The 23,832-nt window shown below is 57.7% G+C and overlaps 1 protein-coding gene across 8 annotated transcripts; it reads right to left on the minus strand.

Moving 5' to 3' along the window:
- Positions 1 to 1,593: 1,593 nt before the first annotated feature.
- On the minus strand, positions 1,594 to 23,490 carry PDE4C (phosphodiesterase 4C; the record flags this gene model as incomplete). Of its 8 annotated transcripts, none has more annotated exons than XM_084760103.1 (17): positions 1,594 to 3,626; positions 4,156 to 4,338; positions 4,501 to 4,623; positions 4,728 to 4,882; positions 5,084 to 5,183; positions 5,263 to 5,427; positions 5,722 to 5,820; positions 5,931 to 6,094; positions 6,397 to 6,490; positions 6,571 to 6,683; positions 6,931 to 6,983; positions 7,181 to 7,251; positions 7,338 to 7,374; positions 7,729 to 7,917; positions 18,400 to 18,599; positions 22,627 to 22,681; positions 23,418 to 23,490. In XM_084760103.1, the coding sequence occupies 16 exons, from the start codon at positions 22,666 to 22,668 to the stop codon at positions 3,390 to 3,392; spliced, it is 2,025 nt and encodes a 674-aa protein (XP_084616229.1). In that variant the 3' UTR covers positions 1,594 to 3,389. The 8 variants fall into 8 exon arrangements, with proteins under 8 accessions (XP_084616229.1, XP_084616228.1, XP_084616230.1 ...); XM_084760102.1 differs by lacking the exon at positions 23,418 to 23,490 and adding an exon at positions 22,998 to 23,231; XM_084760104.1 differs by lacking the exons at positions 22,627 to 22,681; positions 23,418 to 23,490 and adding an exon at positions 14,938 to 15,977 and having other exon boundaries at positions 18,400 to 18,525.
- Between the last annotated feature and the right edge of the window lie 342 nt (positions 23,491 to 23,832).

Raw genomic sequence — 23,832 nt, forward strand, 5'->3', positions numbered from 1 at the left:
TACATGAGACCCTCTCTAGATTAAAAAAAAAGTGGGCTGAGGGGGTTGGAGAGTTGGCTTTGGGCACCAGACGTGCACTTGTGCAAATACATACACAAAGAAACACCCATAAACACAAAATTAAAGAGCTAAATCATCCGTGTAGTACCACACTACTTTAATCCCAACACTCAGGAGGCAGAGGCAGGCATATTGATGTGAGTTCGAGGCCAGCCTGGTCTGCAAATCGAGTCTAGGACAATCAAGGCTACACAGAAAAACTCTGTCTCAAAAACACAAAGAAAAGAAAGAGAAAAAGAAAAAGAAAGAATTCTCTCTCTCTTTTTTAATGGGCTGAGGATATATCTCATTTTGGTGGGGAGCCTGCATAGCAACACAAACCCAGAGTTCTATCCTGGCATCCTGCTCTAGGAAGAGGAAGGGAGACTTGTGATGTCCCAGGTCATGCTCAGTTACGTGGTGTCTTGACACCATCTTGATCCACATAAATACAGCCCCCCCCCAGAGAAATAAGGGAGTAGATAGGGTCTGATGAGTCCCCCCAAAAAACCTTTGCTTCCCTGAACACTTAAGGCTCAGAAATGTCCTGACCCCTAAGTCTTCCAAAATTGCAATAAAAGACCCAAAACGCAGAGAAGCTTCCAGAGCGGCCACCACACACCCTTGACAGTGTGGACATTGGGCCCAGGCGACCCCGTGTTCCTGGAAGCTGGGAGCACAAATGCAGACTTTCAGACAGTGATGCAACAGCAACGCATTCCTGCAAATCCGCCTGACCAAGCTAGGAATCCTGTCCTGTCCTGTGGTCCCTCCTCGTGAAGCCCAGGAGGGTCCCCACCGCCTCCATCCCCGCAGGAGGCAGAACTGGGGACGTAGCCTGGCCCAGTTTATAGACCGCCCAGCCAGCTGCGAAGGCGCCAAGGGACCAGAATAACTTGTCGCCTGGATGCTCGCCACCCCCGCCAGGAGCCTGCGAGCTCCGCCCGTTGCGGGGCAGCCTGGGGAATCTTATTTTCTGCCCACCCCCACCCGGGAGCGCGCTCCGGAGGCGGCGTGGGAGGGGTGGGGGTGGGGGTGGGGTGCAGACAAGGAGCGACCACCAATTTGTTAATGTCTGGAGCGCCTGTCCCACTCGGAGGCTACGGTAGGGACCAGGGACCAGGCAGAGGGTGCAGGGGGGAGCCCCAGCCTAGCTGGGATTTATGCCCAAGGGGTAAGGTCAGGGGAGGAACCAAGCAGCCCCTATCGCCGGGCTGGGGCTCCCGAGTAGAAAGCTTGTAGCTCAGTTGGTGGCAAGGGTCGCAATCGGCCATCGGAGCACTTGGAAGGCTGAGGCAGGAGGTTAACGCTCATCATCCTGGACCACAAAGTGAGACTCCGGCTCACACCGTGTGTACAATAGCCAAGTGCGGCAGCAGAAACCTTTAATCCCAGCGACACGTGGACATCTCTGAGTCGAAGCCAGCCTGGTCTTCACTCTCGGGCAGTCAGGGCCACACACGGAGACCCCTTCTCAAAAAAACTAAATGTGTGTCAACGGCCTAGGAAAATGAACACACAGGCAGGAGAGCAGGAAGAGAGGGAACCAACGCGTCTTTTTAAAGTTACTCTCGTTTATTTGTGTGGGAACAGGGTCGCGGGAGGGCAGAGGACAACCTGGGGGACCTACGGCTGATACTCATGTCATCAGGCTTGGCGGCAAGCACCTTGGCTGGCTGAGCCATCTCGCTGGCCCAATCGCTTATTAGCTTTGTAAAATCGTGTGACTCCCAAAGTCTCCCACAGTGAACACATTTCACTGTGTTTACCAGGAAGTCTCTGAGGGCCACCACTTAAAAACATCTGGAAGAAGGAAGCAGCTCAGCGCGGTGACCCCAGATGGCTTTTTGTGCCTCCGGGGGAGGAATAGCTGAAACCATAATATTTACAGGGGAAGTATCCTGCCACCCTGTCTCCTTGGAGGCCCTGGTTGGGTGCAGAGGTCCAGGCCCAGAGGGAACGGGGCAAGGGGAGGGGACTGGCCGTGTGACGCACACACGCGCCCCTGTCACCCCAGCCAAAAACTTGGAAGGTGAGACCACGAAAATCAGTCCAGTGCGGTCGGACGTTGGGACGTGAGGGAAAAAATAATAAAAAGGGAATCGGTCATACAGCCAGAAGCCAGCACCCACTCTGTGTGGAAGCTGTGAGAAGGCACCAGGGAGTCGGCCGCGGTGGCGCCCGCCTTTAATCCCAGCACTCGGGAAGCAGAGGCAGGCGGATCGCTGTGAGTTCAAGGCCAGCCTGGTCTACAAAGCGAGTCCAGGACAGCCAAGACTAACACGGAGAAATCCTATCTTGAAAAACCAAAAAACAAAAAAAACAAAAAACAAAAACAAACACACAAGGGACAACTTATGTCTCATCTTCCCCACAAGTGAACAAGCCATGACAAAGTTATTCCATTTCTGCAGAGCAAGGCTTTCCAAGTGTGACCCCAGCCTTCTTTTCTTTCTTTCTTTTTCCTCCGTCTATGGAGACAGGGTTTCTCTGTGTAGCCCTGGCTGTCCTGGAGCTTACACAGATCCACCTGCTTCAGACTCCAGAATGCTAGGATTAAAGATGTGTACCACCAAGTAGAGCCTTCTTTCCTGTCTGTGCTGCCCAGCCTGGACCAGCTCCCCGGCTCCGGCCCCAGCCCCAGCCCCGCCCCCAAGTCTGGGTACCGGGAGAGGCCCTCCAGCACACGGTTTGAGAAGAGGTGTCTTGTCAGCGTAGGGTTTTACGGCAGAATTGTGGCATTCCCCCCATCTCTAGGCTACTACGGGAGGGGGGGCACCCACACTGATCTTCCCCCAGTGGTGTTTAGTGACCTGTGTGAGCAGTTCTGAGGCCTGCAGGAGTCTTCCAGGAGGGTCCCTGGCCTCTAGGTGGAAGAGTGTTGTGCAGCCTCTGGTGTCAAGAGACATAGCAGTGCTGCACTATTGACTGCAGGGTGTGGATGTTGGGGCTGCGGTCACTGTGCTCCCAGAGCTTGCGGGGATCTGGGCCTCTGTCTTCTGTCTTCAGCACCCAAAAGATGGCAAACAAACCGAAACCATAGCCTGCCATAGCCTACGTGTGACTGAAATGGAGCGGGAGGGGACACTGTCCAGCGACCCGCCGCTCCCCAAACCAGCGCCATTCCTGCTGAGCCTGTGGTCACAGTGGACCCCGACTTGTCTGTGTGGCAGTCTTGCTGTCCACTTTGGTGGAAAGAGAAGTCGTCACCGGTGCCCACAGGGCCTGGCCATATGACTTCAATGGTCCATGCCAGGCTAGTCCAAAATCTTACGGGATAGGGCACACCCTGGGCTCTGGGCTAGCCTTGGAGGACAGGAGTTAAGTGCTGGGTGACTCTGGGGACCTGTTCAGGGCTGAGCTCTGCCTTCATCACTGTCCTCTTCCTCCTCCTCCTCTTCCTCCTGCAGGGTCAGCTCAAACTGGAAGCGGTCGGGGCCCGCGATGTGTGTGGGGCTGCGGGGAACCCTGCTGCGGTACCACTCTCTGTTATCTTCCAGGGTGTCCAGTAGCTCCTGAGCGTCGGGGTGCACCAGGTCGGCCCATGTTTCCCACAGAGGGTGGGCGATGTAGTCAATGAATCCCACCTTAGGGTGATGGCAGAAGGGGCAAGTGAGTCACAGCGAACCCTAGAATCAGCCCAATGGCATGGGGGTCCTCTGCCCGGAATGCGCATTTCTCAATTCCTATTCGTCCTTCAGACCCCTCTCGTATAAACTCATCCGGGTCCCATCAATCAGGAGACCGAGACAGGCTGATCTGGAGCAAGTGACTTCTAGCCAGCCAGGGGGACAAAATTGCACTATCTTCAAAACAACCAATCAAAAGTCCACCTAAGCCAGACTGGTGGAGCACACCTTTAATCCCAGCACCCAGGAGGCAGAGGCAGGAGGATCTCTGCGAGTTCGAGGTCAGCCTGGTCGACAGAGTGAGTTCCAGGACAGCCAAGGCTACACAGAGAAACCCTGTCTGGAAACAAAACAAAACAGCAAAACCCAAATAACAAAACAAAACAAAACAAAAGAAAGAAAGAAAGAAAGAAAGAAAAAGGAAAGGAAAGAAAGGCTGCGCGCTGCAGTGGGCTCAGGCCCCTCCCCAGCCGGGCTTCGTGCGCACCTGGGATTTTTCCACGGACGCCGTGTGCTTGTCACACATGGGGCTGACGTCCAGGCCAGACTCGCGCTCGCGGTCGCCCTGCCGGAAGAACTCGGCCATGATGCGCTCGGTCCACTGGCGGTAGAGAGGCAGCGGCTTGGCGGGGTTGCTGAGGTCGGCGCAGTGCACCAGGCTCTGAAGGACCTGCGGGCATGGGGGGCGGGGGGGGGGGGGAAGAGAGGCTCAGGAGGCCGCACCCCCCCGCCACATCCCTGAGCTGGCTGTGGTGGTGAGCGCTAGAGGCAGGAGGATGACCGCTTCCCAGGCAGCTAACGGGAAGACTGAGGCTCGGCCCGCATGGCACACCTGGATGCGGTCGGAGTAGTTGTCAAGCAGCAGGACGCCGAGGCTCGTCACCTTCTTCGTCTCCACCATGGTCTTGAGGTCCGCCAGGAGGCTCATGTGCTTGGACATGTCTGTGGCCAGCACCTGCGGGACATGAAGTCGCCGATGCTGAGCCTCTGGGACCCTCTGTGCCTCAGTATCCCCAGCTGTGAGAGGGAGGGCCTCGGCGCCCGGTGCCGTGACGTCACCATGTCGATGACCATCCTGCGCAGACTCAGTCTCTGCTTGGCGCTGAGGTTCCGAAAGATGTCACAGTTTTCCGCCTGCAGGAGCTTGAAGCCCACCGCGAGGTGATGGTTCTCCAACACCGACATGTCATTGTACATCAGGGCCAGCTCCGAGTCTGTGGGCGACAGCCGGGGCCTCGACCCCACTCCACCCAAAAGCAGCTGGGGAGGGCATGCCACTGGCCAGCTCCTACATATGCAGCGAAGCCCAAGCTCTGATGCCCCTTCCTACCGGAAGCCACCCAAAGCCCTGACACCGGCTGAGTTTGCTCGCCAGGGTGCCCCGGGGCGGCTCTGTCTGCAGTCACCTCACTCACGGGTGTTGATGAGAAACTGGTTGGAGACCCCGGGGTGGTCTACGTCATGGATCGCACATGCAAAGATGGTCGCCAAGACTTCCAGGTCTGTGAACACGGCCTGGGCGGGGCCCAGGTGTCAGGGCGCAGGGTGGCCGCTCTGCCCCGCCCACCCCACGGTCCTCAGTGGGCGGCGCTACCTCCAGAGCCGGAGTGCCCAGCATCACGTGAGCCGACTGCACCACGTCCGCGGCGTGCAAGCTGTTGTGGTACGACAGGTCGGCGTGGTAGTGGCCCTCCAGCGTCAGCAGGTAAGTCAGCAGCGTGTCCGCGGGAATCTGGAACGTCCTGAGCAGGTCCCGCTCCTGGCGCACCACAGACCCGGCTCTGGGCCCCTGGCTCGCTCCCCCCCCCCTACGCGCCCTCCCTCATCCCCCCTTCCCGCTCGCTTTGCCCCCCCTCCCCGCTCTTCTCCCCTGAACTCCTATTCATCCTGTAAAGCCCGTTCTTCCCGGATGCCCCGCTGCTGCCGCAATCCTGAGCAATCCTGAGTTCCTTCTGTCGTAGCTCTCTTTTCTTACGCCTGGCTCCCCATACGGGTCAGGGACCCGCCAGCCAATCCTGGCCTTGACACCCCAAAACCAAGGCAGGGAAAGCACCTGGAGGACACTGAATATGACCGCTGTGAGGGGCCGGTTCCCGCTCAGCTCAGCCACTTTGAACACATCGAGTCCCCATTTGTTGGTGTCTTCAAGCTCCTAAGGGTGACAAAACGGCGTCGGCGCCACCCACCGCTTTTGTTCCTTGAGCCCCGCTAGCCCCACATACAGGCTGGGAAACTGAGGCCCGTGGCTCTGAGGAGACCCACCTTAGCCAGCTGCTCCTCCTGGTCTGTCTGGACCCCAAAGCGTGGGACGGCAGCTGTGGGGAGGCTGGCGGGGCGGGGCCCACGCAGCCCAGTGATCTGAGACATGGGCCGTGGGTCGTCGTCCTCCGTGGGCGGCCTGGGAAGCTCCACCTCGGCCTGCTGGTCTGCAGGGGCGGTCGCTCAAGACTCCACTATCCCGTCTGTCACTCGGGGTTCCCCTCCCTCCCTCCCATCAGCCGCTTCTGCTATGTGACCGGGGTCACACAGATTCCCCATGTTTTAATTGGCAAACTCCTACTGGTGCTTCGAAACCCTACCTGTCATGTCCTCTCATCCCAAAAGTGCCCCTGTCATCCCTCTCCTCCAGCCTTGGCCAGCTGTGCAGGGTGAGACCTCTGTCTCTCCACACAGGGGCTGCAATGGCATCTGCCGGTCTAACCTACGAGCTCGGGAGGTCGGGGCTCACCGAGGAAGGTCCGTGAGATGTACTCCGACACCTGGTTCCCTGAGCGGCTGGTTTCCGACAGGTGCGTCAACTCGCGGTTGAGCATGCGCTTGAACTGCGGGGGCCCAGAGGAGGATGAGCAGGGAGCACGGCGGCGGCCGGGGAGGACGGCGAGCGGGGCCGCGGCATGCTCACCTTGGTGGAGGCCATCTCGCCCACCGAGCGCCGCGTCTGCAGCGTCTCCAGCTGCTCCAGGCACCAGTCCAGCTCTTCCAGTGTCTCCCGTGCCAGCTGCAGCCCTGCGTCGTCTGGGGGGCCCAGCGGGTGAGCACGGAACCCCGCCGTGGGGAGCCTGTGCCCTCCACCCTGAGCCCAGGGCCTCTGCGAGTGGCTGTGTGACCCCAGGTAGGCCTATGACCCTCTCTGGTCTGTAAAGTGGGCGGACGGGGTGGGGGGATCTGAGTGCAAAGGCGGGTTTGGGGATATCGCCCGCCGCCTTGCAGTGAGCCCCAGTCCAGGGGCTCGCAGCTGCCCTGGGTCGGGTGGGGTGCATACCTGCGGAGGCGCAGGGCTGGGTGCCGCGCAGAGGGGTTCCCAGGGGTGCTTGCCTGCGGACAGGACGTGAGAGGGGCCCACCTGGCCGGGTCCTCCCTGACCGGTGCTCACGTGCGCCCTGCTCCCCTATCTCCCGTCCCCCACCCCAACCCCCTCCACTACCCTGAACCCCTCACCCCGCCCTGAAACCCCTCCACCCCCACCCCTGCACCCCAGGCCCCGCCCCGCCCCGCCCCGCCCCTCCCTGTACCTGGTGGTGCTGCCCAGGCCGTGAGCGAGGGCGGCCACGTTGCTGCGGACCGTCCTGAGACTGGCCAGGACCTGTGGCGAGGGAGGCGCTCAGCTTTGGGGAGGGGTCCCAGCTCCCCCTGCGCGCTCGCGGCCGGAGGGAGGCGAGGGACACCCACCTGGGCGAAGGGCGTGACGATCATGTCTTCTCCGTGTCTGCAGGAGGAGGCCATCACTGAGGGCATCTGCAGGCTCTCCCACCAATCCCCCACACTACCCATGTCTAAAACGGGGAAACTGAGTCCTGAGGACAGTAGGGGTCTTAGCACAATCAGGACAGAAAAAAATGTTTCCCTTTTCATCACAGCTACTAGGAAGCTCAAATAAAAGTTATTTGTACAGTTTCTATCACCGGCCTTAGTGTTCCACTCGGTCCCAAACCTGCCCCCAAGGAACAAGCAAGCGCCGACCGCGTGTGTCCGCGACATTCTACACATTAAAAAAGTAAGCAACGCTCTGGGAAACTCCTACTTCAACTGCAAAACCCCACTAAAGTTAGACGGGCCTCACAGGTCGCTGGCCACCGAGGAGGTCCGGGACACAGCCTTGGGAGACTCGTGGTCGCTGTCCGAGCGGTACAGGAAGGACTCGCGCCGCTGTCCGTGCTGGGCAGGAGGCTGGAGGGCGCGGCCGAGACCCGGCCCGGGCGGGGGGTCCAGGGACCCCCTGCCGCTCGGAAGCCCATTTTCCAGATCAAAGCTGAAAGCAGGAACAGAGAGGCAACCTCAGCAGCGTCCGTCGGTCCATCTGTCGCGTGGTCCCTGGAGCCCCCACCGCAGGCCCCGCTCCTCCCGGTGACCACGCCCCCTGCTGCAAGTGTCCCAGGTTCTGCTGGGTCGGGTCTGAGCTCTTTTCCTCGGGGTTAGAGAGAAGATGTTGGGGTGCAGGTCGCTCCCCACGTGACTGGCTCAGGCCTGCGACTCGGATCTGGGGTGCGATGCCCCCACACACCCCACTCCCCAGCCCCGGCTCCCGCGCACATTCAGCCGAACCCTCTAAAAAGAGAGGGCGTGAGGGGCAGGAGTCGGCGCCAGGGTAGATAGCGACCTTGGGGAGGGCTGCGACCAGAGAAAGTCTCGCTTCCGAGGCTCGCAAGCCGGAGATGCGGTCACGTGACCGTCCGCTGCGCCCTAAATGTCGGGGTCCTGGCCAGATGGGCTGGGTGAGCTCGGCTCGATTCGGCCGTTTCCGACGAGCCTTGGGCGAGTTCGGATGGGTTCCTCCGCCCAGTTCTGCCTCACTCGGGTGAGCTCGGCTGCGCTCGTTTTATTCAGAGTCCCTCGGGTTTTTGGAGGGCACAGCGTAGACAGTTTCGTGACGTCACGTGGGGGTGGGGCTTTGTTTGCCTTTCTGTCCCCAGGCCCAGGACCGCCCTAGTGTCCCTGTGATCGCCACAAACTCGCCATCTCAAGGCTTTTGGATAGTGGCCCCCTTCCCCATCCCACCTGAGGACGACTGGAAAAACTGAGGCAGGGACAACTGCAGGGTGCTGGGTTCGAGTCCCGCCCTCAGACACGAGGGTTAAGGTCTGGCTGGCGACTCCTTGGGGCCGGGGAGGCTGCTTTTCTTTCTGCTCTAAACTTAGCCGGGGTTTGGCGGGGTCATGCGGCCGTTCCATGACGCGAACAGCACCCGGCAAGGTCCGTGTCCTGGCTGTGGGAACGGCGCGTGTGCCAAACGGGTAAACTGAGTCACCCAGCCACTGAGAGACCTCAGACCACCATTCAGGTACAACCAGCTGAGGATCTGCCCTTCTCGTTTTTGGGTACCAGGTGGGGTACTCCCTATTCAAGCTGGTGAGGGGCCGCTCTTGGCTGAAGGCTGTGGTCCTGGTGCGACTGTCTGGAACAGGACCGCTCCTCCCAAGGATCACCCCGCCCCCTGCCGTAACTAAATGGCTGTGTGACCTGGGGAAGGGACTGCTACACTCGGCCGTCACGCAGTCCCCGCGCGGAGTGAATGCGCCCACCAGTTTCCGCCTTGACTCTGCATAAACCCATAGCCCATCAAGTCGCACGTCCTTAGCACAGGCCGGGATTCGAACCTGGAACGGAACCTGGGGACTCCACCCTTGCCCCACAGGCCCCGTCTGACCTCGCAGCCCCCATCCCCACGAGATCCATAGCGTCCCGCGCGGCCGCTGAGGGGTGCACATAGGCGCCTCGCCTCCGCGCTCCCTAGGCCAGCTCCGTCAGGACAAGGCGTGCAGGACCGCACAGGGACCTCGGGGACAGTGGGCTGGGTCCCTCAGCGTGCGTCGGAGCAGTGAGTGGAGAGGACAGACGGAGACACACAGACAGACAGACCGTCAGCAGCTGAGAGAGGCAGAGCGAAGGGAGGGGCGGGCGGGTGGGCGGGCGCCGGACCCCAGCGCGGCTGCCGCCGCTATCACCCCTACTCCCTGTCCCGCACCCCGCTCCTCTCACCACAGCGGATGGGCCACCGTGAAGCGACGCTGCAGGCGGATGCTCTGATTCACCAGCAGTTTCCTGAAGAGTGCCGGGGAGCCCCGCGGGGAGCCCCGGGGGGAGCCAGGCGCCGAGGGACCCTGCATGGCTGGGCGAGGCCAGACCCAAGAAGCAGGGACCTTTTAGATGCTTGGGGCGGAGCCGAGGACAGGACTGAGGACCAGGCCCCGCCCACCCCTATGCAGCTCCAGCTCTAGAGCCTGGGGGAAACTGAGGCACAGCATACCCACGATTCTAACTCTATTTTTATTTATATAGTTATTTACTTTTTTTTAAGACGGGGGACTCAGGTTGGCTTTGAAATCATTCTGTAACCCAAGCTGACTGCAAACTCATGGTAATCCTCCTGCCTCAGCCTGCTGAGTGCTGGAAAGATAGGTGTATGCCACCAAGCCTGGTTTAAGGGTTGGTGTGGGTGTCTGAGTTGTAAACTGCCTCAGAGTGAGATGAGGCCAGGTGTGGTCGGGCACACCTGCCATTCCATTTCAGGGGAGGCTGAGGCAGGAGGATTACCACTAATACAAGGGCACCCCGAACTTCGGAGTGCGACGCACCCTGTCTCAAAAAGATTCATGTGGGAGACGGGAGAGGGATGTCGCACCTTAGGAACTAGCTCCCTCAAGAACGGGGCCTCGCAGCCGTGGATTCAGGTCCGTTTCTGGGTGACCACGTGCCCAGGGTTGGACCCGGAATGACACACTGTCTAGCCTTTTCCAGCTGAAAGAAACTGAGGCACTGTGCGGGGTACAGGGCTTTCTAGCCGGTGGGCGGCAGCGCAGCTCCAGCCCCAGGTCCCCATGTGACCTGATCGCTCTGACGTTCCCCAGGCCCTGCGCATCTGGACCATTTCAATAGCGAGTCTGCCTCTGCCTGACAAACATCCGCCCGCCAGCAGAGCCTTCCGCCCGCCACGCTGCTCCTCATGTCCCCAGCCCGCAAAAGGGGCGAGTGGGGTCTCCAGGAGTCACTGGGATCGTCGCCAGGTGCCCTGCAGGAATGCTGGGGCACACAGTCGCATTGGACAGAAGGGGAAACTGAGGCTCACACAGGCCCCAGGAAAAGGAAAGAAGGACTTTGGATGGAGGCCAGTGACAAGGGACACACACACACAATGACACAGTCATTGCCCCATGTGTCGCTGGGAAGGCAACACCCAGGTTTTCAGTCTCACTGGGGATCTAAGGTGCGTGGCCATGGAGCAGGGGTGGGCTACTGCCAAAACTGAGCTGTGTCCCTTGCTCAGACAAGAACTCTGAGGTTCAGAGGGTCACATGGCCCCAGCCCCGTGTGTGGGGAGGCTCAGCCAGGCCAGGAGGTCCAACCTGACACCTGGTGGGAAAAAACCTCACTGAGCCCAAAATGAAAATAGCATCTGTAGCTGCTGGGCTGCAGCTAAATAGAGCCGGTCCCCAGGGAGCAGAGGCGGCCAGGACCTGCCTGGGGCGAGGGGGCCGCGCCAGCCAGGGTCCAAGCAGTCTTGACATCACTCCAGGCCTGAGGGAAGATCACTATGGCCCCAGGTCCCCAAAGACAAACTGGGTCCCAGGGGGATTCAGTCCCGCCCTCAAAAGCACGGAAAAGGGAAAAGTGAAGACACCCATGTGCCAAAATTGCTGACGGGAACAGAGAGGTTGGGCCACTTGCCTGAAATCACACAGCTATGAATGGCAGAGTGTTCACAGGATCCCAGGTCAGTGAACTCCGCCGTCTGGGCCACTTGCATTTAATTCATTAACTAATTTATCCATCCCTCTTCAGTCTCAGCAGCCAGCCTAGCATTAACACTCTAAGGGCTGTACTACCACTGTTTTGCTCACACAGGCAAATTCGTTATTTCATTTAGGGCTGCAACAGTCATTTGTTATTGTAGTTTATAAAATGGAGAGGCGGAGCCAGATGTGGTGGCGCACGCCTTTAATCCCGGCACTCTGGAAGTAGAGGCAGGCGGATCGCTGTGAGTTCAAGGCCAGCCTGGTCTACAAAGCGAGTCCAGGACAGCCAAGGCCACACAGAGAAACCCTGTCTCAAAAAGCCAATAAATAAAAAAAAATAAAGCAGAGAAGTGGCCACAGAGCCTGGACTGGACATTGAATATCTGGCCCCGTGAGCTACAGTCCTGCTAGGTAAGTGGGGGCTGGGGTGTGGTGTGGGGTGTACAGGCCCTATCTGGACCTGACCCTACATTGCTGTGTGACTTTGGGGAGTGTCCAGAAATCTCTGGTGCCCTGGACACTCCAGAGCCTTCAATTCCTTCTATTAGAATTCTCTTTCTCCCAGGAAATTCTCTTTCTCCCCTGTTATCGGGAGGCCTCGAGACCGGGAAACTAAATACTGTTCTGTCCGTGCTGCTGAGGTCCTGGGAAGAGGAAGGACATGTCCAAGTCCCCTGGGAAGGCTCAGGCAGAGAGACTGAGGGTGGAGGCTGCAGATACTCCTGGGAGCCAAAGCAGAGCCGCCCCTCCTCAGATTCTCCCGTGGCTCCCCAGCGCGCTCGCAGCCCGATGCAGCTGGCTCAGTCAGGATCCAGAGGGGCCCACAGATCAGAGCAGAGAGCCTGCCAGCTGCCCGCGGCCCGCCCACTCCCCAGCAGCGCCTGCCAGTCTGATACACCTGTCTGTCCACTCGGCTGGATTCACTCCACTGGGCTCCAGGCCAAGCTCAGGGCTTCCAGCTGTGCCTGCCTGCCCCTCACCCCAGGACTCAGCCATGAAGCTCCCAGAGCCCTCTCCACCAGCCGACCTGCGTGGCTCTCTTTGTAGGTTCGGAGCCCACACCTGGGTCAACAACGGGTACCTCATACCTGGCCTTCCTGCGCCCAGCCTAGGGGCCAGTACATCCATCCCCCAGTTCCCCAGCAAGAACTTGACTCCCCGGGGTGAGGCCTTCCTCCTGGGGCCACCCCAGAGCCCAAACCATGTGGAGCCTCCACTTCCCCCACCAGAGAGGCCCAAACGACGTGTGTTTATTCCTTCTTGAAAGTGGAAAATCACGAGTCACTGAAAAGGGTGGGGAAAGCCTGGCTGGGTCACCTGGGAAGGCAGGCCCGTCCTCTGAGCTGAGGCTCTCCAGGGTGCTCTAGGCAGGCCATGGCGATGGGGGGAGGGGGTCCATGGGGTACAACAGGGCTAAGAGAAGGGAGTGATGTGGTCTAGGTCCCCAAGGCTGCACTTTAATTTGGGAGCTTGCTGCCTGAGACTTCTTCCCAGACCCACCCAAGGAGTCCTGTGGCTCTTGGATGACTGTGCCTGGCCCTGGGGACAGAGCCATAACTGGACACACACACACACACACACACACACACACACACACACACACACACACCCCAGCCCCCAGGAACACTGCCTCACCCCAGTGGAGTCTCTTGAGTCCTTTATCCACTCCCCTAGAAGCAGAGCCCACAAGCCCCACTTCTTTTTCCTTCTCAGATGGCTTCAAGTAACCCAGCCTGACCTCAGCCATGCTATGCAGCTGTGGATGATCTTGAACTAATCCTCCTGCCTCGCGCTCTGAAGTGCTGAGATGACAGGGTTTGAGCATGGTAGGTGAGTGATCTGCCAGCCAAGGCAGCCACAGCCTCAGAGCCTCTCTCTCTCTCTCTCTCTCTCTCTATATATATATATATATATATATATATATATATATATATATATTTTATTATTTTTTCTCCCTCAAGACGGGGTTTCTCTATGTAGCCCTGCCTGTGCTGGAACTCCCTCTGTAGACCAGGATGGCTTTGAACTCACAGAGATCCTCCTGCCTCTGCCTCCCAAGTGCTGGGATTAAAGGCGTGGGCCACCACGCCCGGCTGGGTACTCCTTCTTAAATGCAAGACCTGACCTGTGTTTTATCCCTCAAGGGCTGCAGCAAGTGGCAGGCCGTGGGCGAACTGCTTCCCAGCACCATGGCTGTGTGGCCTTAGGCCACTTAGATGCTGGGAGGAATTGGCAAGGCCCAGACACCTGCGAAGTCCCCGCTGAATCGCAGCAGATGACAGGCAAGGACAGCCCAACTCAGCTGCCGACACACCCGTGGCCACGCAAAAGGAAGCTCACTCAGCACACACTGCGTTTGACACACTTGAGCGGGGACCAACGGAGACAGAGATGACCGCAGCCTGCAATGGGGCACTGTTCGGACTGCGGCCTGCAGGTGCCACACACGCCCAAGAAAGCCCACGGCACTGGGCTTCCACAGGAAACCGTATACCACCACCCACTACCAAGGCCTCTTCAGCTAGACAGAGCTTATCGTCCAAGGTGCGCTCCAGTGCCTAAGGCTCCCCACGCAGTCCGCAGGGGAACTCCGACCTTTCCGCACCCACCAGCCCAGCACCAGGGTGCCCAGAGCAGTCCAGCCTACAACAGGTCCGATCCCTCCCCCAGAAGACCCAGCCCCCACAGACTATGCACCATCACTTCCGGGCCACGGCCCCTGTCACACCTGCAGAAGAGGCAGGACACTCCACTGCCCATCTCACACCCCGCCCACTGCCCATCTCACACCCCGCCCACTGCCCATCTCACACCCCGCCCACTGCCCATCTCACACCCCGCCTACGGGCTCCGCCCACCAACTCCAGGCTCCGCCCATGCCACAACTCCTAGGAGATCTGATGCCTCTGCACTCAACCCACGTTGCCCTCTCTTGGCGCCCATCTGCCTCTGCAGACCACTCCCACTTATGCTCCGCCCCAACTCGTCCAGGCTCCTCACCCACCCTGCTTTCTTTTTTTGTGTAGCCTTGGCTGTCCTGGACTCGCTTTGTAGACCAGGCTAGCTTCGAACTCACAGAGTCGCCTGCCTCTGCCTCCTAGAATGCTGGGATTACAGGAGTGCACCCCGCGCCCAGCCACCCTGCCTTCTGTTTTGCAGGGGAGGGGGTTCAAGACAGGGTTTCTCTGTGTAGCCTTGGCTGTCCTGGACTCGTCTTGTAGAGCAGGCTGGCCTCGAACTCGCTGCGATCCGCCTGCCTCTGCCTCCCGATTGCTGGGATTAACACCCTGCCTTCTTAAAGGCCAGGACCTTCCCTCCCTCACATGACACCCTGCCCCACCCACCACAGGCAGCGCCCACTCCATCTTCTTCAGGCTCCGCCCACTTTCTGCAAGCAGTTGAACTGCTCCCCCTCACCCTGCAAAGGGTGACCCTTACCCATTCCTGTAAACCTCACTACTCGCCAGGCCCCGCCCCTTCAGTAGATGTCACCTCCTCAAGCAGGCCCTGCCCCAGACCCCGCCTTCTCAGTCACCTACCGGCGGTGGAAGGAACTGGGCCACGAGCGCCCGGACTTCACGAGCCCAGGCCGCTCTCTGCGCTCCGGGTCCGAGTGGAAGCGACGCTGGATGCGGATGGGGCACCGTGGCTGCCCCCACAGGTGCTTCGGGGATCGGAGGGCCCCTGCGGGGCCGACAAGCCGGGTATCCATGCGTCGCCCCAAGTCAAGGAAAAGGAAAGAGAGACCTTGGGTGGGAGGGGCTGTGCACAGAGGGAGGCGCGCGGGTCCCCACCCCACGGAGCCGCCCTGTCCGCGCTGCTGAAGCCAGGCGAGTTGGCTCCCACGACTCAGACCTGAACCTCTGCCCACGGGTCACCGACGTTCCCGGGCACTTGATTGAGAAGCCTAGATTCAGAATCTGGTCCCTGGCGACACAGAGCAAGCTTTGCGGCAGGCCTGGAGGTCCAGCCCTAGCGGGGCAGAAGAGCAGTCCCCAAAAGACGACGAAACTGGGAATGTCCCCCACCCAGACATGTGCACACAAGTCACACACAGGCCAGAGATGGCAAGAGCTAACAGCAGGGCACAGAAGGGATGCCAGTCACTTCACGCAAGCGTTCCTGCTGTGCTAAGGGCTCTAAGAGCGTCCCCACCCCATGGGTCGAAAGAGCCAGAGTGAAGACCCACCTTGCCTGTGAGCTCAGGGCAGCCAGCGCGACACTGCACACACCCCCAGGCCTTTATAGCTTCCCCAAGGCTCAGACCCTCCGCACAACTCATGACGTCACTGGCCCCGAGACACCCCAGGGCTCCACCTTGCAACCACGATTCCTGCCCAAACCTCCAGCTGGTCTCTTCCCTCTCGGTTCTAGAAAACTCAGGTCCCCACTCACCACCCCTCCTAGTCTCAGGGGGAATTTCCCGGAGACTGGCAGAGCGCTTCGAGGACATTTTCCATCTTAATTAGCAGAGCCATAAGTGTGTGGATAGCATTGCCGGGTGGGGCATGGAGCGAGAGGAGATAGCCAGGGCAGTGCCAAGCCCCGAGCTTGGTGGAGGTCCCCTGAGGCTGCTGTGCTGGGAAGGAACCGCAAAAACAAGACCCAGGAGCTCTTATGAGGGTATGAGGCATGGAAGCTATCCCCAGTATTGTCCTTGTCCCCAAGTTGAAGACATGATGGCTTAGTCTGTGCAGGCGCGTACTTGCCACCAAGCTTGATGACCCTTGGGTCCCTGGGTCCCACATGGTGAAAGCATAGCTCTGCTGCTCCTCTGTGCTCTCCCTCTCCCTCTCTCCCTCCCTCCCTCCCTCTCTCTCTCTCTCTCTCTCTCTCTCTCTCTCTCTCTCATTTGGTTTTTGGTTTTGAGACAAGACCTGTGGCAGTTTGGGAAAAAATGGCCCCCAAAGGCTCATATGCATGCGTGCTTGGTCCCTAGTTGATGGAACTGCTTAGGAAGGATTGGGAGGTGTGGCTTTGCTGGAGGAGGCAAGTCACTGAGGTGGACGCCAGTCTTTCTCCATCTCTCTACATCCGGCTTGAGGACCAGATACAAGCTCAGGGCCATGCCTGCCAGGCGCCCCACCATGGTGGTCATGGACTCCACGCCCCACATTAAATGCTTTCTTTTGTAAAGGTGCCCTGGTCATCACGGTGTCTCTTCACAGCCACGGAACAGTGACTAACTCAGGGTGTCACTTTGTGTCTCGGGCTAGCCTGGAGCTCACTCTATAGACAAAGCCAGCCTCAGACGCACAGACACCCTCCTGCCTCTGCTTCTTGGGTGCTGGGGGGAAAGGCACACACCACCTCCCTGACTCTCCTGAAGGTTTCAGCCACCGCTTTGTCTCTCAGTTCCACTGTCCCCCCCCATCCCAGGCTGGCAGTGCTAAACTGCGTTGTCCCAAAACTCTTTCTTCTATCTTGGGAAGTGGGGATTTAAGCTTCTTGGCCTCACTGCAAAGATCAAACAGACATTACATGTGGCTAAACAGTCACCTTATCAAGCAAACCGCAGGCCTACGGTGGTGTCTGCTGGCCTGTGTCACCATGACACACAAACTGGAGTTATTTGAAATGAGGAACTCTCAATTAAGTAAATAACTCCATAAGACCAGGCTGTAAACAGGCCTGGGCTGGTGGTCCTGGGATCTGTAAGAAAGCAGGGTGAGCAAGCCATGGGAAGCAAGCCAGTGAGCAGCACCCTCCATGGCCTTTGCATCAAGTCCTGCCTCCAGGATCCTGTCCTGCTTGAGTTCCTGTCCTGAGTTCCTGTCCTGAGTTCCTGTCCTGAGTTCTTGTCCTGAGTTCCTGTCCTGAGTTCCTGTCCTGAGTTCTTGTCCTGAGTTCCTGTCCTGCTTGAGTTCTTGTCCTGAGTTCCTGTCCTGAGTTCCTGTCCTGAGTTCTTGTCCTGAGTTCCTGTCCTGAATTCCTGTCCTGAGTTCCTGTCCTGAGTTCTTGTCCTGAGTTCTTGTCCTGAGTTCCTGTCCTGAGTTCCTGTCCTGAGTTCCTGTCCTGAGTTCCTGTCCTGAGTTCCTGTCCTGAGTTCCTGTCCTGAATTCCTGTCCTGCGTTCCTGTCCTGAGTTCCTGTCCTGAGTTCCTGTCCTGCTTGAGGTCCTGGCCTGACTTCCTTCAGCGATGAACAGCAATATGGAAGCATAAGCTGAAGAAACCCTTTCCTGCTCCAGTTGTTTTTGGTCATGGAGTTTTGTCACAGCAATAGAAACTCTGACTAAGACAGAGTTTTAATTTGAATTTTGTTGTTGTTTTTGCAAGACAGAGTTTCTCTGTCTAACAGTCCTAGCTGTCCTGGAAAACTCTGTATAGACCAGGCTGGCCTTGAACTCACTGCCTGCTTCTGCCTCCTGAGTGTTGGGACCAAAGGTGTGCATCATCGCACCTGGCTTAGAGTTTTACATTTTAAATAATAAACAACATCTATTTATTTATTGTGTGCATGGGGGACGCATGCACATGCCATAGTTCATATGAGTAACTCAGAGGGCAGCTTATGAGAGCTGGTTCTCCCTTCCCCCATGTGGGTCCTGGGGATCAAACTCAGGCTGTCACGCTTGGTAGCAGGCACCTTTACCCACTGAGCCATCAGCATGTATACAGATATGCACTTGGGAGGCAAATCTCTGTGAGTTCAAGGCCAGCCTAGTCTATAAAGTGAGTACAAGACAGCTTGGCTCCACAGAGAAACCCATCTCAAAAAACAAAACAAAGCAAAGAGTCATACGGTTTTGTGAAGTCTGTCCCTTTCCTATGTCCCAGGTTCTCCCAGACATCTCTGGCATTTTCTGTCCCACCTGCTAGGTACTCGATTCTCTGCCACACATGGCCTGATTTCCGTGCTCAGCGTGAGTATGGCTGCCTCTTCTCCCTCAACACAGCGTGTCCCCGGTACACAGTAGGCACTTACCTATTTATTAACCTACTTTCCAAAACTACGGGCAGAAAAGCTCAGGCAGCAGGCACACTGTCTCTCTGGCCTCACCTGCTTGAGCCCCGGCTTCTCTCTGTCCCTCGAGTTCCGATGGTGAAAACCACACGGGCACCAGAGTCTGCCTCCCCAGAGGCCCCGAGGCGGCTGGACAGTGGAGGCAGCAGCAGGGTCCCCGAGAAACGTCTCCGGATCACACCCCCACTTAGGGGGCTGGTAGGGGCCGCTCCAGAATCCGCTGGCTCCCGGACGCGCTGGGGAGACAGCAGGAAGTCGTGAGCTGTCTTCCCCTTTTCGTGCAGGAGTGTCGCCAGTGGCTTCTCCCATTTCTCCCCAGCCTGGCCTCCCCACCCTCAGGGACTCGCTCCACGTGTGTGGTGTCAGGGGGTGTGCATGGGTGTTAAGGTTTTGTTGCATTTTTAAACCGATCTGTTTGTGGGGGAGCACACACACGTACCACCCAGCGCACTAGCAGAGGTCAGAGAACAGCTGTTCTTCAAGCCCTGAGCATTGAACTCAGGTGTCAGGCCAGCACTTGCTAAGCCATCTTGTCAACCCCACACTTTAAAAAAAAAATGTGGTGCTACGACTACAACCTGCCCCTCACTCATGGTCACTAGGTGCTGAGATTTGAACACAGGGCCCTGGGAGCCATGAGCTCTACCCCAGCTTCCTTTGGGCTGTAGACGGGATGGGAATCGGGGGAGCTGTCCAGTGCTGACCGCAGCTTGTCCCTCAAACTTAAGCCTTCCCGGAGAAGTGAGGTCCGTGGGCACGACCGGGCGGCTCAGCTCTTTCCTGAGCTTCCTAAGGGTCAACATCGAGTATCAGAAGAGTAAGTGGGGAAACTGAGGCCGGAGACCACAGCCTCAGGGCCGGAGTGGCGAAAACAGACAGCGATTGAGCCTTGAAGTAGGCTGGGCGCAGGACAAGGCTCCGAACCGTCCGGGTCACCCCGGCGGAGCTGATGCCTTCGACTCTGCTTTACGTGCGGGTCTGATTCCTGTGGGACTCCCGGTGAGGACAGCTATTCTCAGCAGAGGGCCTGGGGCGGGGCCACCGAAAAGATTAGGGCGGGGCCAGGGAAAGCCGGGGCCAAGCCAGAGGAAATCTGGTAAGCGGCCAGGGGAAAAGCCAGGGGTGAGGCTCAAAAAAAAAAAAAAAAGCTGGGCTCAAAGGGCGGATCTGGGTCGGAGCTCAGGAGAGAGCCTGATTCAGGTTCAATTCAGTATTTTATTCTGGGAATGCTATTTTATTTATTTATTTATTTAAATTTTATTTTTTTGTTTTTCTAGACATGGTTTCACTGTGTAGCCCTGGCTGTTCTGGAACCCTCTCTGTAGAACAGGCTGGCCTTGAACTCAGAGATCTTCCTGCCTCTGTCTACTGAGTGTTGTCCTGAGCCTTGCACACACTAAACACACTGTTTGCCAATGAGCAACACCCCGCAAGGTGCTCCTTTGAGGGGTGTGATCGGCTTTGGGTCACAAAACCATAAGGTTAGCTTAGACCTTGTTGCTTTCTGTTTTGCAGGGCTCAAGACCTGTACCTGAAGACCTTTGGGGTGTGGTTGGGAAGCTGAGAGATGGTGGCGGGGGTGAGGCTTCCAGAGTGATCGGTGCTTAAGATGAGTGAGAACTCATCCACCAAAAATCTTGCAAGGAGGTACATGAGCCGAGCAAAACAGTACTGAGCAAGCCCTGGGTGGCAGAGCTTTTGTGAGGCCAAGGTTCTGCCCACAGCCCTGCCCAGGATTGCAGGAACCAGGCCAGAGGTCCAGTTTCCGGGACCAGAACAGGAAACAGGCAGGAAGTGTCTGGGAGCACTGACCAGGCCTAGTCCAGCTGCTGGTGGAGAGCAGGGCGTGAGGCTGCAGGCAGTGGCTTGCTCCAGCTGAGTGGGAACAGCCAGGGTGTGAACAGCCAGGGTAGGGACAGCCAGGGTGGGAACAGCCAGGGTGGGGACAGTCAGGGTGGGAACAGCCAGGGTGGGGACAGTCAGGGGTGGGAACAGCCAGGAGTGGGAACATCCTCAGGTGTGAACAGCCAGGTTGGGGAAGAGTCAAGTGTGGGACCAGCCAGGGTGGGAAAAGTCAGGGTGGGAACAGTCAGGGTAGGAACAGCCAGGGTGTGAACAGCCTCAGGTGGGAACAGCCAGGGGTGTGAACAGCTAGGGTGGGGACAGCCAGGGGGTGACAGTCTTTGGTAGACTAGGCTGTCATCAGATCCCTTTGTGTGCTGGTGATTTCTCAGAATCCAAACCCTATCCTATGACTCACCTCGAGCGTATTTGCTTCTCTGTTCCTCACCATCCCAGGACTTTCTAGGCCCCAGGAGAAAATCCACTCCCCTCCTTGCCAGTTCCCCAAGGCCTTGCGTCCCTTTTTCTCCTGCCTCTCCCTCCCAGCCTCACCGGCCTCCTAGTTGCTCCTTAAATCGCCTGGAGGTCTCTGCAGTTATTTGTGCTCTTCCAGAAGCCCCTTCCCCCCAGTTTTCCCATCGGCTGCTTCCTCCTGCCAAGTCACAGTCCACTCCTTAAGGCAAGCCCAGCAAGGCCCACCTTTTTTTTTTTTTAAAACATAGTTTTTCTGTGTAGCCCTGGCTGCTCTGGAACTCTCTGGCCTCTAACTCACAGAGATCCACCTGCCTCTGCCTCCTGAATGCTGGAATTAAAGATGTGTGCCACCACCATCAGGTTTTATTTTGATTTTGAAAATGTTTTAATACAGAAAATACGGGCCTGTCAGAGGGCTCAGCAGCTAACGGGGCTTGCCTCCAGCCCTGTGGTCCTGACGACTCAAGCTCAAACTCTGTTTCTCTCAGTAGGAGGAGCGAACTGATTCTTACATGCAGACACGAGAAAGGGGTGCATTTGAGTGCACACATAAAGTACATAAGTAAAATATCACTTAAAAAGTAAGTCCAGGGCTGGAGAGATGGCTCAGTGGTTAAGGGTACTGCTTGCTCTTCCAGAGGTCCTGAGTTCAATTCCCAGCAACCACATGGTGGCTCACAACCATCTATAATGTGATCTGATGCATATTGTATACATAATAAATAAATCTTAAAAAAAAAAAAAGTAAGTCCAAAAACAGGAAACATCTACAGAGAAGACACAGTAGGTAAAGTGTGTGACATGAGCCCGGGGGCCTGACTTCCATCGCTGGGACCCACACAGTGAAAGGAGAAAGCGCCTCCCGGAAGTTGTCCTCTGACCCCACAGCCCGCACCATGGCACCTTGGCACCACACACTAGGTAAATAAATGTAATTTTTAAAAATGGCTGGCCACGGAGGCCTGAGTCTCTAACCCCTCAGAGAGGCAGAGACAGGCGGATGTTGGTGAATGTGAGCCCAGCCTGGTCTACATAGCAAGGTCAAGGCCAGCCAGGGCTACACAGTGAGAGCCTGTCTCAAAAGTAAATAGATGATTTAACTAGCTTCAGAGGCTGCCCAGCGTGTAGGCTTTGCTGGTGCTGCCAGCTGCACCGAACGCCCTCTTCCCCACCACCACCTCCTCCTAGCACCTTCTCTTCTCTTGTCCCTCTGCAATCCATCACGCCGCGTGGTGTCCCACCCCATGCCCCATCCCGGCCTCCATGCAGCCTCCTCCTGACCACTTCCTGTTTCCTGTTCCCGGGCTCCAGGCAGCTTGCAGCTCAGTGGTGGACTGTGCTCCAGCGCCAGGCCTAGCTCCATCGCTAACACCACACAGCCACGAGCCCGCAGCCTGTGGTCCCAGTACTCGGGAGATCATCTTCGGTTAGTTACATTGAAAGTTTGAGGCTAGCCTGAGCTACATGAGACCCTACCGCACTGAAAGAAAAAAAATCACACACACACACACACACACACACACACACACACACACACACACACAGGAACAATAAATTCAATTAAGGGGAAGAGGCTGGAGAGATGGTTCAGTGGTTAGGGCACTGGCTGCTCTTCCGGAGGAAAAGGGTTCCATTCCCAGCACCCACGTGGCCCGTTCCAGGGAATCTGACTCCCTCTACTGGCCCTGAGTAGGCACAGCACCCATGAGGTGCACATCAGGCAGAACCCCTCCCTATACATGTAAAATAATTTAAAATTTTTGTTAAATAATAACAACAATGTTTCATTCTGGCCCTGGGCTCGACTCAGTGGCTCCCCAGCATCCCGAATAACCTTGTTTTACCTCACTTTCCCCTATGAGCTCATTTGGGGGACAGTTCTAGACCTTTCAGGCCAGAGACCTCAGGCCCAGCCTCTCCCACTGACCTCAGTGCTGCGTTGCTCACCTCACTCAGCAGGAAGGACAGAGCTGTGCCACTTCGCCTCATGGTAAAGGCTTCTCTAGATGAGGAAGGGGACAGTGAGACCCCCCAGTGCTTGACAGGCAGTTGCTAAGACACCCCCCAGGCCCTGCCCCTCGCCCAGAGCCTAGAGTCACATCAGGAAGGCAGCAAAGCCACAGCTGCCTGGAGAAACGGCTGCAGGTAACGAGACCCCACCTTCGCTCCCTCCCCTGGCCAGCCCTAGAGACTGGAACCTTGCCTCAAGACCACCTGGGAAATCCTTTCAGCTCCCCGGAGGGCTCTGGCATTTGTGGGGGCTCCTGAGCCCCCAGTTTCCCAGATGTAGGACCCTCTCACACAGATCTGGTACTTACACCACGAGCTGCTGTCGAGGGGACCTGAGCTGCCTGTGTTCTGTGACTTCCCTGGCAAGCAGAGGACAGACAGCCCTGTTCCACCTTCAGCGGAGTCTTTTACCTGTAGCAGACCCGACCTGAGCCAGACGGCACCCTCAGGATTGGTGGAGGGGGCCAGCAAGCACAGGGTGACCGCAGGCCAGGAAGGTGTGTGTGACCAAATGCAGCAAGGCTGAGTGGGAGGGGGTGGGGAGCGGTCAGGCGGAAGGCTTGACTGTTAATGTGTTTACACCTCACAGAGGACAGAAATAGCCTGAGACCCAGACGGTACCTCAGTATTTAGGAGTACCAACCAAGATACCTCAAGGCTTTAGGAAAGCTATTCTGCTATGCTGTGCTGCTGCAGGCAAGTAATGACCTTCTCTGGTCGAGCCTTACCCCCAGGTTAGAGCTGCAGTCAGAAATGGGGATCCCAGGGAACTGGGGCTGGGCGAGGGACTGTGGCCTGGACGAACGGGACCCTGAGGCCACTCTGGTCTGAAGCAAGTTAATATTTCACCCTGCCACCCCACCCCCACAGACTGGCCAGGAGGCCTCGCCCTCCCACCACGTACTTTATGGGTCATCAAAGCATGGCCTGCCTTGGCAGGGGTGGGGTGGGGGGGTGGTTTACTTCAATATGCTGACAGGCGTCACAGCACAGGGACACACACACACACACACACACACACACACACACACACACACACGGGCAGGTTCTCTGTCCCCTTACGCTGCAGACACCAGAGGCATCTTGGAGAAGCTGGCTGTCTGGAGGCTGGAGGGTCCCCAGCTATGAGGCTGAGCCGAGGGA

The sequence above is a fragment of the Acomys minous genome, assembly GCF_964271855.1.
Source record: "Acomys minous genome assembly, chromosome: 15".
In the NCBI taxonomy this organism is placed as follows: Eukaryota; Metazoa; Chordata; class Mammalia; order Rodentia; family Muridae; genus Acomys; species Acomys minous.